This window comes from Lynx canadensis, chromosome B3 (genome assembly GCF_007474595.2).
Source record: "Lynx canadensis isolate LIC74 chromosome B3, mLynCan4.pri.v2, whole genome shotgun sequence".
NCBI classification, from domain to species: domain Eukaryota; kingdom Metazoa; phylum Chordata; class Mammalia; order Carnivora; family Felidae; genus Lynx; species Lynx canadensis.
The window spans coordinates 5,955,387-5,969,848 of NC_044308.2; the positions used below are offsets into that span (position 1 = coordinate 5,955,387).

Sequence of the window (14,462 nt, forward strand, 5' to 3'; positions counted from 1 at the left end):
TGATGAGGGCCCAATATCTAGAATACATAAAGAATTCTTATAATTCAACAGTAAAAAGACAACCCAATTAGAAAATGGGCTAAGATTTGAATAGACATTCTCTGAAGTAGATCTACAAATGGCCAGCAGGCACAGGATAAGATGCTCAATACCAGTCATCAGAGAAATGCAACTCATAACCACAATGAGCCACCACTGCACACCCAGGAGGATGGGGAGAATCAAAGAAAGAGACCACAGGTGGGGGGGAGGTGTGGGGAAACTGGAACCCTCACACATCGCCAGCAGGAACGTGAAATGGTATAGCCACATTGGAAAGCAATTTGGTAATTCCTCGAAAGTTAAACACAGAGTTACCATATGTCCCTATAATTTCATTCCAAGGCATGTGCCTGAGAATTAAAAACGCGTCTACGTGAAATCTTGTGTGTGTTTATAGAAGCATATTCCTAACAGCTGAACAGTAGAAACAACTCAAATGTCCGCCAATTGATGAATGGACAAATAAAAGGCAGTTTATCCACACAATGGTGTATTATGGCAATAAAAAGAAATGAAGTGCTGAGATGTGCTACAACCTGTACATAAGGCTTGAAAACATTATGTTAAGTGAAAGAAGCTGGTTACAAGGACCACATAGTATATGATTCTACTTAAAAGAAATATCCACAAGCAGTGAATCCACAGAAACAGCAAGTACACTGGTGGTTGCCTACAGCTGGGAAAGTTGGGGGAAACGGGAGAGTGACTGTACTGGATATGTGGTTTCTTTCTGGAGTGATGAAAACAATCTGGAATTAGTGATGACGGTTGCACCACTTCATGAATACAACGAAGGCCAGTGAATTGCATCCTTTACTCAATTACTACAAGAACAAAAAAGAAAAAACCAAAACACCCAAAAGACTAGGAAAAAAACTGGTCATTATCCTTCATTTCTTTTTCACTGGTTTGTCAAACAGATACTTGTAGGGGTGACTAGGTAGGAGAGGACTGACCAGATCCCAGGATTAAGTCTTCACCCAAGCTTGGAGGAAGAGAGACCCCAAGGGGAAAACTGATGGTAACCACAGAGAGGAAAATGGAGGAGATCAATGAGCTTCTGCAACAGAGTCTGAAGACTGCTTTGGATCCAAGAATCCCCTTCTATTGGTTACCCTAAAATATGATACCTTTGGTCTTCTTCTTCAAGTTGTTAAGTTTATTCTCCAAACCTTCCACAACCGACACAGAATGGCTTCTAGGCAACCCCCGCTTTGCCAATCTCTTTGAAGGAGAAATCATTTCATGGTTGAAGAGATTTCTTCGAACTTTGGTCACTTCTGAAAGCATTAAAAAAAACAAAAGCACCAAATATTATCACTAATAAATGCCATATCTGGGAAAAGACAGACATCCAAAACAGAAAGCAGCTGATTAAGCTTAAGGAACTATTCTACAGACTGGCTTCTATGTTCACATTTACTAACAGGATTTTCTTAAGTATTATACTCATATGGTACATAAAGACTATTTACTTTTACAAATTCAATTTAAATCTAACTTTTCAGGAACACAAGGAAGGCCCACATCACTTAAATCAGAGTCTGTCGTCATTGTAAAATGGACACAATCCTCAGGAGGCCGGTAGTGTAGATCAGGGTCTGTTTTAATGTATGCCAGAATTGTGAGGATTTTCCTCACTTTGGGCCTTTTTACTGCTTTGCACTCGGCTCCAAGGAGAAAAAGTGTTCTTCTCAAATCCACAGATTTCACTCTGTGGATTTGAGTATTTCACGAATTTGCTGCATTATTTTAAATTCTCTTCCTGACTTCAGAACATGGGAGTGTGTGACCATTTATAGACTTAAAGTTGAGGAAAGTAGCTGAAGAATCAATCAAAAACTACCTGACAAAGCCAGCAGGATGGCATCTTCACCCGAAGCAAGATGGCCTATAGGGAAGCCGACTCACTCACTCACCACGGTAACTCTTCTGAGAGCAAGTCATTTAAATACAACCCCAATAAACCATGACCCACAAGTTGGGAGGAGCCCTTATATCTACCGATCAATGACAGACATTAAAGTTAAGGACACCAGTGATACCCGAGTTTCAAAAACAAATGCCTGAAACTCATTTATGATCTGACAGCCAAGCTGGATTTGTTGGTTTGTTTTCCCAAGTTTATAAAAGTTTAACATTGACAGAAAATGCCAATGACTAATTCATTACACGTAGAGTCATCATTAAAATTCACCAACTGTCAAGTTTTGTTTTCTCCATCACTCTCTACATTTATACAGTTTCCCACCAGGAACACAGCACAGTAAGGTAGGAACACCACAAAAAATAAGGGCCTATCACCCAGCATACTACCAATCTTCACATTTCTCTTACTGTCTCAATATCCCTTATGGCTTCTTGCCTCCCTGAATTTAAGATCCAGGCAGGGATCATATAGTGCATTCAACTGTCACACTTAAAGTGCTTTCATCTAGACCAGTTTCACTGCCTCTTTTCCTTTCTGTGGCTTTCATAATAATGGTGTTAAAGAAAAAAAAAAAAAAGATTTCAGGCCAGGGACACCTGGAAGGCTCAGTCAGTAGAGCATGCAACTCTTGATCTCAGGGTCATGAGTTCACCCCCCATGTTGGGTGTAAAGCTTAATTAAAAAAAAAAAATAAAGATTTCTGGCCCGTGATTTTGCAGAATGCAGTTATTTTGAGACTGTGTGAATATCTTATTCTAAGATATTCTTAGGACATATTTGGACTTAGGACATAAGATACCTGGACGTATCTCATTAACCAACGATCATATAAAATTATAATTTAGAACTGTATGCAGCTGTTTAAATACATGCAATTAAACTAAGTTTGTCATCCTAGTCAGTATATGCGTACACCGAGAAGACAAAGTATACCTTGCACTGTATCTTTTGCCAGGGCTGGAGGCTGCTGAAGAGTAAGGTGAGAGCCTTCCTGAAAGAGTAAACCGGCACTCATTAAAAAGAATAAAAATTCCACATGAAATCCTCTGACCCTCGCAGTTCCACTTGCCGGAACCCCTAACAGAAATACTTGTAAAATGCACAAAAACAGATATATGTTCCAAGGACACTGAAGCCTGCATTGTAGTGCAAAATAAGAAACACCCCAGGGGCGCCTGGGTAGCTCAGTCGGTTGAGTGTCCAACTTCAGCTCAGGTCATGACCTCGCGGTCTGTGAGTTCGAGCCCCATGTTGGGCTCTGTGCTGACAGCCCAGAGCCTGGAGCCTGTTTCGGATTCTGTGTCTCCTTCTCTCTCTGACCCTCCCCCTTCATGCTCTCTCTCTGTCTCAAAAATAAACGTTAAGAAAAAATTAAAAAAAAAAACACCCTAAATATCCATAAAGAATGAAAGACATTTTGATACATCCATCCAACAGACACTAAAAGATTAGTAAGACCTTTAAAAATAGAGAAGGAGGGGCGCCTGGGTGGCGCAGTCGGTTAAGCGTCCGACTTCAGCCAGGTCATGATCTCGTGGTCCGTGGGTTCGAGCCCAGCGTCGGGCTCTGGGCTGATGGCTCAGAGCCTGGAGCCTGTTTCCGATTCTGTGTCTCCCTCTCTCTCTGCCCCTTCCCCGTTCATGCTCTGTCTCTCTCTGTCCCAAAAATAAACGTTGAAAAAAAAAAAAATAGAGAACAAAGGAAGACTTATCGGTACATACACAGAAAGAGCTACATGATGGGAGAAAGTGGTGGGGGTGGGAAGGAGAAGTATAGTAGCTTAGTAACGATTTGTAACATTTATGCATAGGCGTGTGTCCAGGTATGTGGAAACCTTTGATGTGTGCTATTGGTGTATACAGAAAGGGGCCTGGGAAGAGGAGGGACACTCTTAACTTTTAACTTATTAAGGTTTCAGTTTTTTAACGATGATCATGTATACCTTCTATACTAAAAAAAGTAAAGGAAAACCCGTATAAATTAGAAGATGACTATGCTCTTTAAAAAAAAAAAAATGTGGGGTGCCTGGGTGGCTTGGTCAGTTAAGTGTCCGACTTCGGCTCAGGTCATGATCTCCCGGTCTGTGAGTTCGAGCCCCACGTCGGGCTCTGTGCTGACAGCTCAGAGCCTGGAGCCTGTTTCAAATTCTGTGTCTCCCTCTCTCTCTGCTCCTCCCCTGTTCATGCTCTGTCTCTCTCTGTCTCAAAAATAAATAAACGTCAAAAAAAAAATTTTTTTTTAATAAAAAAATAAAAAAAAAAGTTTATTTTTGAGAGAGCACATGAGTGGGGGAGGGGCAGAGAGAAAGGTAGACAGAGGATCTGAAGCAGGCTCTGCGCTGACAGCACAGAGCCCAAAGTGGGGCTTGAGCTCATGAACTGTGAGATCATGACCTGAGCTGAAGTCAGATGTTTAACCAAGTGAGCCACCCAGGTGCCCCCACTTTTTAAAAATTTTACAGTGACACTATGAGTATGGGAGAGAGAGACAGAGAGAGGGAGAGACAGACAGAGAGAGAGAGAGAGAGAGAGAGAGAGAGAGAGAGAGAGAATCTTAAGCAGGCTCCACACAGAGCCCAGTGCAGGGCTCAACTCCACAACCCTGGGATCATGACCTGAACCGAATTCAAAAGTCAGATGCTTAACCCACTGAGCCACCCAAGCACCCCGAGGATGACTATAATCTTAAGGAGTCTCTATATTAAATTATTTGCTATACAATAATCTAAAAATATAGATACAGCTATACAATGGAATTGTTTTTAAAGCTTGGGGTTGTTTCTTTCCCATTATGCCAATGTGTTGAAGAATGAACTACCACATGGAGGCTGACTTAAGGAGTGCTAGAAAGGACCGTGAATCATTGTAACATCTAGAGAGAGGAAGCCTGCCACTTCTGCTGCTGTCACTTTTGGATTTCCTGCTTTCCACTCATGATTCCAACATATAAGATTAGTGCCTGATTCATGGACACTTATGAAGGCACACTAAGGAAGTGAATACCACTAGCTCTTAAAATACAATCCCACCTCCAATCCCAAAGGACAGCTATACATATCTAGAAACAAAGCAAATCGTTGTTATGATTAATGCTTCTAAAACTAGTTCTTATAGAATTTTAACTCTTCTCAGAGTGCCTGCAGTTCCAAAAGTTTCAAGGTACTCTCTTCTTTCCTTAATAAAACATCAGTTCTACTTAATATTAACAGACTGCAGCTGGGTTCAAGTCCTCCCATCTACTGTCACAGAAAAGCAGATCACCTGGGTCCCGACAGCACTCCTCCTCCACCCCACCTTACTGAAGTAAAAGGTACTGAAAAGCACCTTCTGATCTGCAAAGTCCTATCATGATGCACATTACTTTTTCAACGGTCTCTTTGCTTATGTTAGTTATTATTTTGTGAGTTTTCTTATCTAGATATTTTGAATTCACTTATTCATTCCTAACTTTCACTTGCTGATTTTCTTTGTATCACCTCTAACTGTCACACTTTTGGGTAAGATGGTTTATCTTTAACAAATTTATAGTTCTTTACTTGTTGGATTAAAAACATCTACTTTTATTTCTATATTCTCCAATGACCATTTCCTCAAAGTAGAGACACTGCCTTTCAATCTTACTTGTTGAATCAACTCCTGCTGGAAAGAACAGACCTAGAAGCACCATTTCCTGTCCTCTGGAAATAACTTACATGTTTTGTAGCTCTCTTGGACACTTTGGGAATTTCAATTTGCCGAAGATTCTGTGAAACCTCTGCAATGCTTTTATGTCTTATTAACGCATTTTTCCTTTTAAAAACAGAAACAAAGAGCCAAAACACATTCAATAGAGGTGACAAGTAGTTACATTAGAAAAGAACCAGAGTTTCTAAGAGAACATTAAATAAAAGTCAGTTTTTTTGACACTGGTCTGAATCTGTAGCGAAATACGCCAACTTCACAATTTCCAAAATAACTGCTATAAATTCAACTAGTTATGAGCAATGAAGAACATCAAGAAAAACAGAAAGTACGCAGAAGCCCTCAACTTGTCTCATAAAAGGCTCCTGGCAACCCCATGAGGACAGGTAAGAAGGACACTGTGGACCACGTCATCAACACTGCATATTCCCTGGGTAGTGAAAGGCATCAGATGATGTAGGTTAGGAACTCTGAGAAGTGGTTTCTATGATTCAGAAGTACGGGCAGCTAGGAATTCAATTATTTAAAGGCAACTGCCCTCTGTCTGAACTACAACAGTGCAAGTAATTCCTCCAATCTCTGGAGCTCCCACCTTCTCTTCTTAGCTGATCTGGTGCGAAGCTCCTCCAGTTGGTCAGATTCAGTGCCGCCCGACACTGATCTCTGAGCACTTGACAGAAGAGGCACAGAAAGAAGCGGTGATCTGCTCTCCTGTGTCATGGAGTCATCGCTGAAAAAGTCGAGAGGAAGGACGCCAGCTAGCTTCTGAGGAATCATAAACCCCAGGCTGTCGTAAAGAGTTCCGAGCGTCTTCGGGATGGAGCCAATATACCTGCGGAACAGACTGGTTGAACGTGGAGCGGCCACCGTTCCACCCTCTCCGTTCCACCCCTCATCCAGCACAAGCAGTCCTCCCATTCCACGATTCGCACACAATACCACACGTGGTTCCTGGTAAAAGAGTAGTAAAGTTACTAGTCCTCAAACTCACAACTCCAAAATTTCTTCCAGAAACTTCGCGAGGTATGCCGAATCCTCAGTTAAACACACCATGCGCAGCAAATCTGTCACCTGAAGAAGACAGTGGAAAATTACCATATGCCTTCTACAGGGACGCTGAACGTCTTTGAGGCTGATTCCCAGGGGCCCTGAGCTTATATACTTGCCTCCTTCACCACTTGCTCCATATCATCTACACTTTCATGTATGGAAGGACACTGCAGACACATCTCCAAACGAAGAAATACCTGAAGCCGGCACCTTGAGAGAAAAAATACTTGGTCATATCGATCATGAGTGCCATTTAACTAAAAGCTCCTTCCTTAAGCAAAGATCTTTTTCCAGAAGAACCGACAACCAAAAAGAAGAGTCATTGCTTTCTCTAAGTAATGACATGATTATTAGATAAATGGGTAACTCAAACTGCACCTTAAAACATCACGAAGAATCAGGCACAAAGAGCCTCTTTGAACAATTGGCGATCTATTTTAAATGAATAGAAGCAAATCTTAGAGCTTTGTTTGGGAGTGGTGGTAAATCAGTCAATCAATCAACAAAGGTAGTTACTTACTCTCTGACTTTATCTTCATCCAGTTTTTTGCCCAGATTTTGCCGAAGACTTTTGCTAGTTTTTAAGAGGCGATTTTTTACCTGATTCAGGCAGTTCATCTGAAAATACAGAATTATTACCTAGGAGAAAACTGAGTTACTTATTATATCTAATTTATTTCACAGCTGACTAATGCCCTAAGAAGGGAAGTATATCCCCTTAGGTATTTCCCTCTTATTGAACGAAAAATAGTGAAATGAATGTTCTTATTTCATATCTTCAAAAAAAAAAAAAAAAACAGGGTAAAAAAGATATTTAAGAGCAAGGAGGTGTGGCTACAACAAGCTTGCATGTCTGACCTTAAAAAAAAAACCTTAAGGACTATAAATAACTCCTATCTATTTTTGAGAAGAAGACTGGCTTTCAGCACTAACCGTGAATAAAGACAATGACAGCATGGTCTAAACCAGTGGTTTACAATACTCCCTCTGCATAGAATCATCTACGAAGCTTTTTACAAGTACATATACCCAGGAACCAAGCCCAAGAGATCTGTTTCTGTTGGTCTTGAGGAAACCAGGCATTAGCATTTTTCAAAAATGTTCTAGGTGACTCTAAAGTCACCTAAGGTAAAAACCGCTGGTTTAATTCATGCAGCTAACATGTAGTTGAGAACAGAGATTTTGTTAGAAAAGAAGTACACGAAGGGGCGCCTGGGTGGGTCAGTTAGTTAAACACCCAACTCTTGATTTTGGCTCAGGTAATAACCTCGCAGTTGTAAGATCGAGCCCCCCACGTCGGCCTCCACACCGAGCATGAAGCTTTGCTTAGGATTCTCTCGATGTGTCCCTTTCCCCCTCTCCTCTGCTCTTTAAAAAACATTAAAAAGAAGTACATGTAATTACCACTACCCTCACCCAGCCTACTTCCTGGATTTCTGCTTTACCAGTTCATTGTGTCTACCTCCCCAGATCTGGAATTAAGTTCATCCCTTCTCTTATTTTTGAATCACACACTGCATAGCAATCATTTCCCAAGACATATGAACCAAACCCACCAACGAGCAACCAACCACTCCACCTATAATAAACAGCAACATCCATACTCTCTTACTTCCAATTCCTTGGTGCCTTTTGACTTTAGGAATGCTTTAATGGTTGAGATCATATTCCGAGCACATGAACGCAACATGGTTTCTCCTGTGGCCACAGTCTTTTGGTAATTTTCATGTATGTAAGACAGGAGCTCCTCTTCAGTTTTAAAGTCTGTGAAAAAAAAAATTAAGTTGATCATCACATCCAGCTGAAGTCACTGTATGGCTTAAGCCAGTGGTTGTCAACTAGGTATCTTGCCTCCCAGGGCACGTGTGGCTACCTCCGGGTTGCCAGACTGGTGGGGAGGAGGAGGGTGCTCCTGGCATCTAGTGAGCAAAGGCCAGGGATGCTGCTAAACATCCTGTGGTTCAAGGGACAGCCCCTAACAGCCCCTAACAGACATCCAAAATGTCAGTGGTGGGGAGGCTGAGAAATGCAGAGATCCTGATTAATTAAGGCTCTGCAAATCAAATGTACACATTATAAATTTAATGATAACTATTAATGGAAAAGAAACTATAGGGGTGCCTGGCTGGCTCAGTCAGTGGAGCATGTGACTCCTGATGTCAGGGTTGTGAGTTCGAGCCCCATGTTGGGTGAACAGATTACTTAAAAATAAAATCTTAAAAAAAGAAAAGAAAAGGGATGCCTGGGTTGCTCAGTAGGTTGAACGTCTGACTAGTGATTTTGGCTCAGGTCATGATCCCAGAGGTTGTGGGATCGAGCCTCGCGTCAGGCTTCACACAGAGCGGGGTGCCTGCTTGAGATTCATTCTCTCTCCCTCTGCCCCTCTCCCCTGCTTGCACTCTCACATGCGCACGCTCTCTCTCTCTAAAACAACAAAAAAAAACACCTATATAACCTCCAAACCCAGCAGAAAGGAAGAGGAACAAACAAAACTTGATTAATCCCAGTCTGCTAGAAAGGAAAAAACAAACAAAAAACCTAGAAAGCACAAAATAAGACTCTAAAAAACAGCCAAGCTTATCAATAATTATAAACATCTATTTCACAAATGCACATGCTGGTTAAGAGAAACTATCAGATTGGGTTAAAAAATTCCCTTATATTCTGGATGTCACCAAATATTTAGAAGTATCAGTGAAAACAGAACATAGCAAACTTGTATAATGCACTTAAATTAAAACTTAAAGGAAAGTTCATAGACTTAAATAATCTTTTAAAGAAGAAAAATAAAAACCAATTAGCTAAGGGTACAACAGAAGAAACAGCATGAGAGAATAAATCCAAAAAACAAAGGCAATACTAAAAACAGGAACAGAAATGAATTAAATAGGGGAAAAAAACCAAGAGAGATCAGCAGAAACAAAAAAATAATTCTCTGCAAAACCAGATACAGAAATCTATGGTAAGACTGAGGAATATTAAATAGAGAAAGGATAAATAAGCAGTATTAGAATGGAAAAATAGAGCAAAGATTTGAAACACTAAGAGGTGAGGTCAAAGTTCATTTTTTTCCATCAAGACACCCATCTGTTCCAGCACCATTTGTTGAAAAGATTATCGTTTTCCTACTGAATTATTGGGGCACCTTTGTCCAAAAGCCTGTACCACTGTTGGGCGGGTCTATTTCTGCTCAGAATCTAATCCAGAAACTGTGTTAATATTAATGGCACTTGAGTACTGTTAATTTTGCTCTCCCTTGAATGAACCATCCACATTCGTGAATACTTTTTTACTAGCTCATTAAAGATGTTCTGTCCCATTCAAACTGATTATCATCTGTGAATCTAGCATTCCAAAGGTGGGGAAAAAAAAAACTCTTCAAGGAGAAAACTTTTACTCCAGAATTCTCAAAAGAAATCAAAGGTAACATCATGCAGTTATTGTCCAAAGTTCACCTCCCACAGGACCGGCTCTGGTAGCGTGAGCTAAGAATGTGCCCTGAGGATGAGAAACACACTGCAATGCAATCCATTTTTTTAGCAAAGAAAGAAACAAATAGGAAAATTAACACTACTGGATGAAATTCTTCTGCCCAACTCTGAAAGACCTCAATACACTAGATGAGTCACAAAGCTTCCCCATCTCCCTCTCTTCCTCAATGGCTAAAGCTTCTTTAACTACCTGTCCTAGGGCCATGCCATGGCCCTTCTTGTGACTTTACTGAGGCTAATCTCCCATCTAGTACGCTCTTCCTTTACCCTCCTGTCGTCTGAATTCTGCTTGTTCCTTAAACTCCAGCCTGGGTTCCACTGCCTCCTTAGAAGCCTTCTCAGCCTCTTCTGGCCCAAAGCCGACCTTCTCGTTCTCGACACCTAGTATGTCTTTGCTGTTGTAGCTTCTTGGCTCTCTTATGTCTTACGTTGTATTAGTCCATTATGTACTTCGTGTGTGTGTGTGTGTGTGTGTGTACGCTCGCATGTACACATGCATATATGAATTCACTATTGTCATCTTTGTGATTGGATCATAAATCTGAGAATAGGACATGATCCTATTTTTATTGTATTCCCCGTAACACACCTTGAGGAATTCAGCAGATATTCAATAAATGTTCATTAACTGAAGGACAGGATTAAAATTTATAAAAATACAAGGGTATGAAAGAATAAGCGTGGCCTTAGACCCCAAAACGCGATGGCATCGAGGAATAAATACCTTTAGGTTTAGAGCTTCGGAGTGTTCTCCCTCGGTTTTCCACTTTATCTGCCGTTCTTCCAACGGCTGCCCTTGGGATCCCCTTCTCCCCGGTGGCATCTGGACTGCCATCTGGACACGACTTCTGGGCCTTCACGTTCAGCCTCGCGACATTCAACATCTTTAAGGAACGGCACATGGTGTTCATCTTCTGCCTCACTGGGGTGCGAGGGACCCCTCCTACCAAAACAGCATCGTGGGAAGACAAGTAAAATAGCTTTTACTTCTGCAGAATTAGTAATGCTTTAATTCAGACTCAGTATTCTGTGAAGGGATACTGCAATAAAGTACATCCCTTCAGGAGGATGTGAATGAGGTGGTTCTCCCATCGGTCTGTACCTACAACACAGAAGAGAAAGAGAGCTCTTCTTGTAACGGAAGTTTAGGAACTAAATATGGCAACAAGATCAGATGATTTTTAGGAAGGCAGAGGCCGAACAGACCCAAGGTATCATCACCCAGTGGTCACAGAGTTGTGACAAAAGTTCTGGAAGGCGATTGAGCGGTATGCATTGCAAGCTACTTTTCCCCCACTTTTTGATACAGTAACTTGTTCCAGATAATTTACACTAAGGAAGTCACTCAAAGAATAAATCCTATGCACCCCATATACTACGGTATTACTTATAATGATAAAAATTGAAAACCGTTCAACAACAGAAAAATTTCATCAATCTTGTGAGGCAATGAGGTGGAACAGTAACTGAAGAGGCAAGGCGGCACAGGGAAATAAATATTGATGAGTAGCATACAAAGTTGTACTTGCATAACTAAAAATGGAAATGGTTTATTAAGAAGGTAAGATTGTAGGCGATTTTTTAACATCACTTTTGTACTAATGTAATCATTTTCAAGTTTGAAATGCGAGAACTTGTCCTCTTATTCAGTTACCGTTTCAACCCCATTTTAGGGAATTCCAGTCTTTTAAAACACACACTCTCAAGAAAGACTGCACCAAGAAACAGTCTATGTGCATACGTTTCTTTTTGCTGTCTTCCTGATTAGACACAGTGGATTCTTCCCGAGACTTTCTCTGGTAGAGGTCAGAGAGGCAACACGTTAATTCACTTTCAGTTTTGGAAGACTCTTCCTTATTAGATGAGGCAGCCTGTAGTAACCTGTGAACAAGTCAAGATGTCTAGTACAAAGCTGAAATGCTGATTTTTCAAAATGCTTTAAAAACAAAATTCATTAGCCTTTAAAAGCTAATCAAAAGATATCCCCACAAGCAGCCTTCAAAAAATGTATTTTCTCTCTCTTCTCATTTATGATTTAAACAGACTCAGGGACAGAAGCCACCTGTTAACAAAACCATTAATCATTACATATGGTAGTGACTTCTATATTGGTGAGATCCTTAAGGTCCTACGGTACATGTCTAATTTAGGCAACTATTCCATAGTTGTTTTCTACCCACTGCCCATACATTAAAGTAGAAGACGATGCAATACAGTATAGTGAGTGTCACGGTGCCTTCTGAATAATTCTTTCACATCACCATTACATCATAGTAAACTAATCTGGAATTGATGAGAAGGGGAGGAAGTGTGGCAGAGGGGATTAGATATCAAATGCTTCTCTGCCTGGGGCTAAACATCACTAAGGGAAACCATGAAAAGAGCAAAACTTTGAAAACGTATTCCTTGTAGGGGCACGTGGGTGGCTCAGCCGGTTGAGCGTTTGACTTCGGCTCAGGTCACGATCTCACGGTTTGTGAGTTTGAGCCCCGCGTCGGGCTCTGCACTGACGGTGCACCCATAGTGCATGAGCAGCCTGCTTCTGATCCTCTGTCTCGCTCTCTCTGTCCCTCCCCAGCTCGCGCTCTCTCAAAAATAAGTAAACGTTCAAAAACAAACAAAACAAAAACTTATTACTTATATTTCACTATCTTCCATTATCTGATCTAAAAGTGGGAGGAAGTTATGGTGACATTGGTTGAATGGGCTGGGCTTCTCGGCTTCACACGTGCAGTTCTGAAGCAGACTAATTCTCCCTAAGTGTGCTGGGATTTCCTTTAACTGTAGGGATGGTTTGTTTTTCATTCTGTTAATTTTTTTTAGAACTTATGAGCCTTTCAATTACACAGAAAAGTAGTGAAAGCATTATTAGATGTGTTCTTCCCACAAAGATTAAATATTTGCTAAAGCTTGACCTTATCGACTTCAGATTCTTTTAATGAAATTAAGCATTATAGACACAGAAAAGCCCCAGTCTTTTCCCATCCTTTCCTTCCAGAAGTATTCCTAGACTTGTATCTGATTCATAGAGACATACGTATGTATTAAAACCAACATAAATTGCTATTGTATATGTTGGAAGTTTTAAAAAATACCATACATCATCCTTTTGCAATTTTCTGTCTGTACTCAACATTTTTCATGAGTATATAAATAGCTCGTTTATTCCATTTTACTAATCTATCTATAATGTTCTATTGTGTAACTATACCATAGTCTGTTTATCCGTTTCCCCGCTGAGAGCCGGTTCTTTCCACTTTTTCACTTGTAACGACTGGCAATGAACAATCGAGTGTAGCTCTCCTTGTATTTGTGCAAATATTTTAATGTAGACATGTAAAAGTGGAATTGCTGGGTGCCAGCATGTAAAGTTTCTCCTTTACGAGGAATACAAATCTCATTTCTTTATGTGCTATATCCGACTTACTGACCTTCGACAATCTAATGGGTATAAAACAGAATCTTGTGGGGGGTTTCTTACCGTCGTTTTCATTTCCATTTGCTTAAGCTGAGCATTTTTTTTTTTTTTTTTTTAAGTAAGCTCTACTAGGCCCAATGTGGAGCTCAAACTCAGAACCCTGAGATCAAGAGTCACACGCTGTGCTGGCTGAGCCAGCCAGGCACCCTGAAACGGAGTATCTTATCTTTTCAAATTACTGCTCTATTGGATTTCATTGTATGAATTGCTTGTTTGCATTCTGTGCCCAATTGCTTTTCTTCTTATTGATTTTTAGGAGCTCTGTACTAATTTAGATACAAATCCTCTGCTGGTTATATGGATTACAGCTACCTAGGCCTATGACTAGGCCTTTTCATCATATAGGAAATTCTAAATTATAGTCATATATTTTCCTTCATGGTTTCAGTGCTTGATGTTTTATGTAAGAAACCCATTCCAAGCCTGAACTCCTCCTGTGTTTTCCCTTAAGATTTTAAAGTTTTACTTTTCACATTTGTTTAAAATTTATCAGAAACTTATCACTGTGTATGCTGTGAGGTAGAAATCTATTTTTATTGCTTTTCTTCTGGAGAGCCAATTGTCACATCACCATTAATAGAACAGTCTATTCTTTCCCCAACAGTCTACTTATAATTCTGCCTTTGGTGTATGCTGCTTTGGTGTGGGTCACTCTTTGGGCTCCACTGCTGTATGGGTCTCTCTGTTGATCCTTGCACCAATACCACACCACCTTATTTATTAGTGCTTTATGGTAAACACTGCTATCTTATAGGGAAAAGTGCACCTGTCCTGTCTTAGCCCTGGCAAGC

General features: G+C 40.6%; 1 protein-coding gene across 6 annotated transcripts in view; it reads right to left on the minus strand.

Moving 5' to 3' along the window:
• Window positions 1-14,462, minus strand: part of TICRR (TOPBP1 interacting checkpoint and replication regulator) — a 48,324-nt gene that overhangs the window by 20,785 nt on the left and 13,077 nt on the right. For all 6 annotated transcript variants that reach the window (XM_030317377.1, XM_030317378.2, XM_030317382.1 and 3 more), the window contains 10 exons: window positions 11,935-12,074; window positions 10,918-11,136; window positions 8,315-8,466; window positions 7,223-7,320; window positions 6,819-6,912; window positions 6,644-6,723; window positions 6,245-6,484; window positions 5,664-5,760; window positions 2,906-2,963; window positions 1,173-1,322 (listed from right to left, as the gene is read on the minus strand). In XM_030317377.1, the coding sequence (XP_030173237.1) occupies window positions 1,173-1,322; window positions 2,906-2,963; window positions 5,664-5,760; window positions 6,245-6,484; window positions 6,644-6,723; window positions 6,819-6,912; window positions 7,223-7,320; window positions 8,315-8,466; window positions 10,918-11,136; window positions 11,935-12,074 (1,328 nt within the window). The remainder of the gene's footprint in view (window positions 1-1,172; window positions 1,323-2,905; window positions 2,964-5,663; window positions 5,761-6,244; window positions 6,485-6,643; window positions 6,724-6,818; window positions 6,913-7,222; window positions 7,321-8,314; window positions 8,467-10,917; window positions 11,137-11,934; window positions 12,075-14,462) is intronic.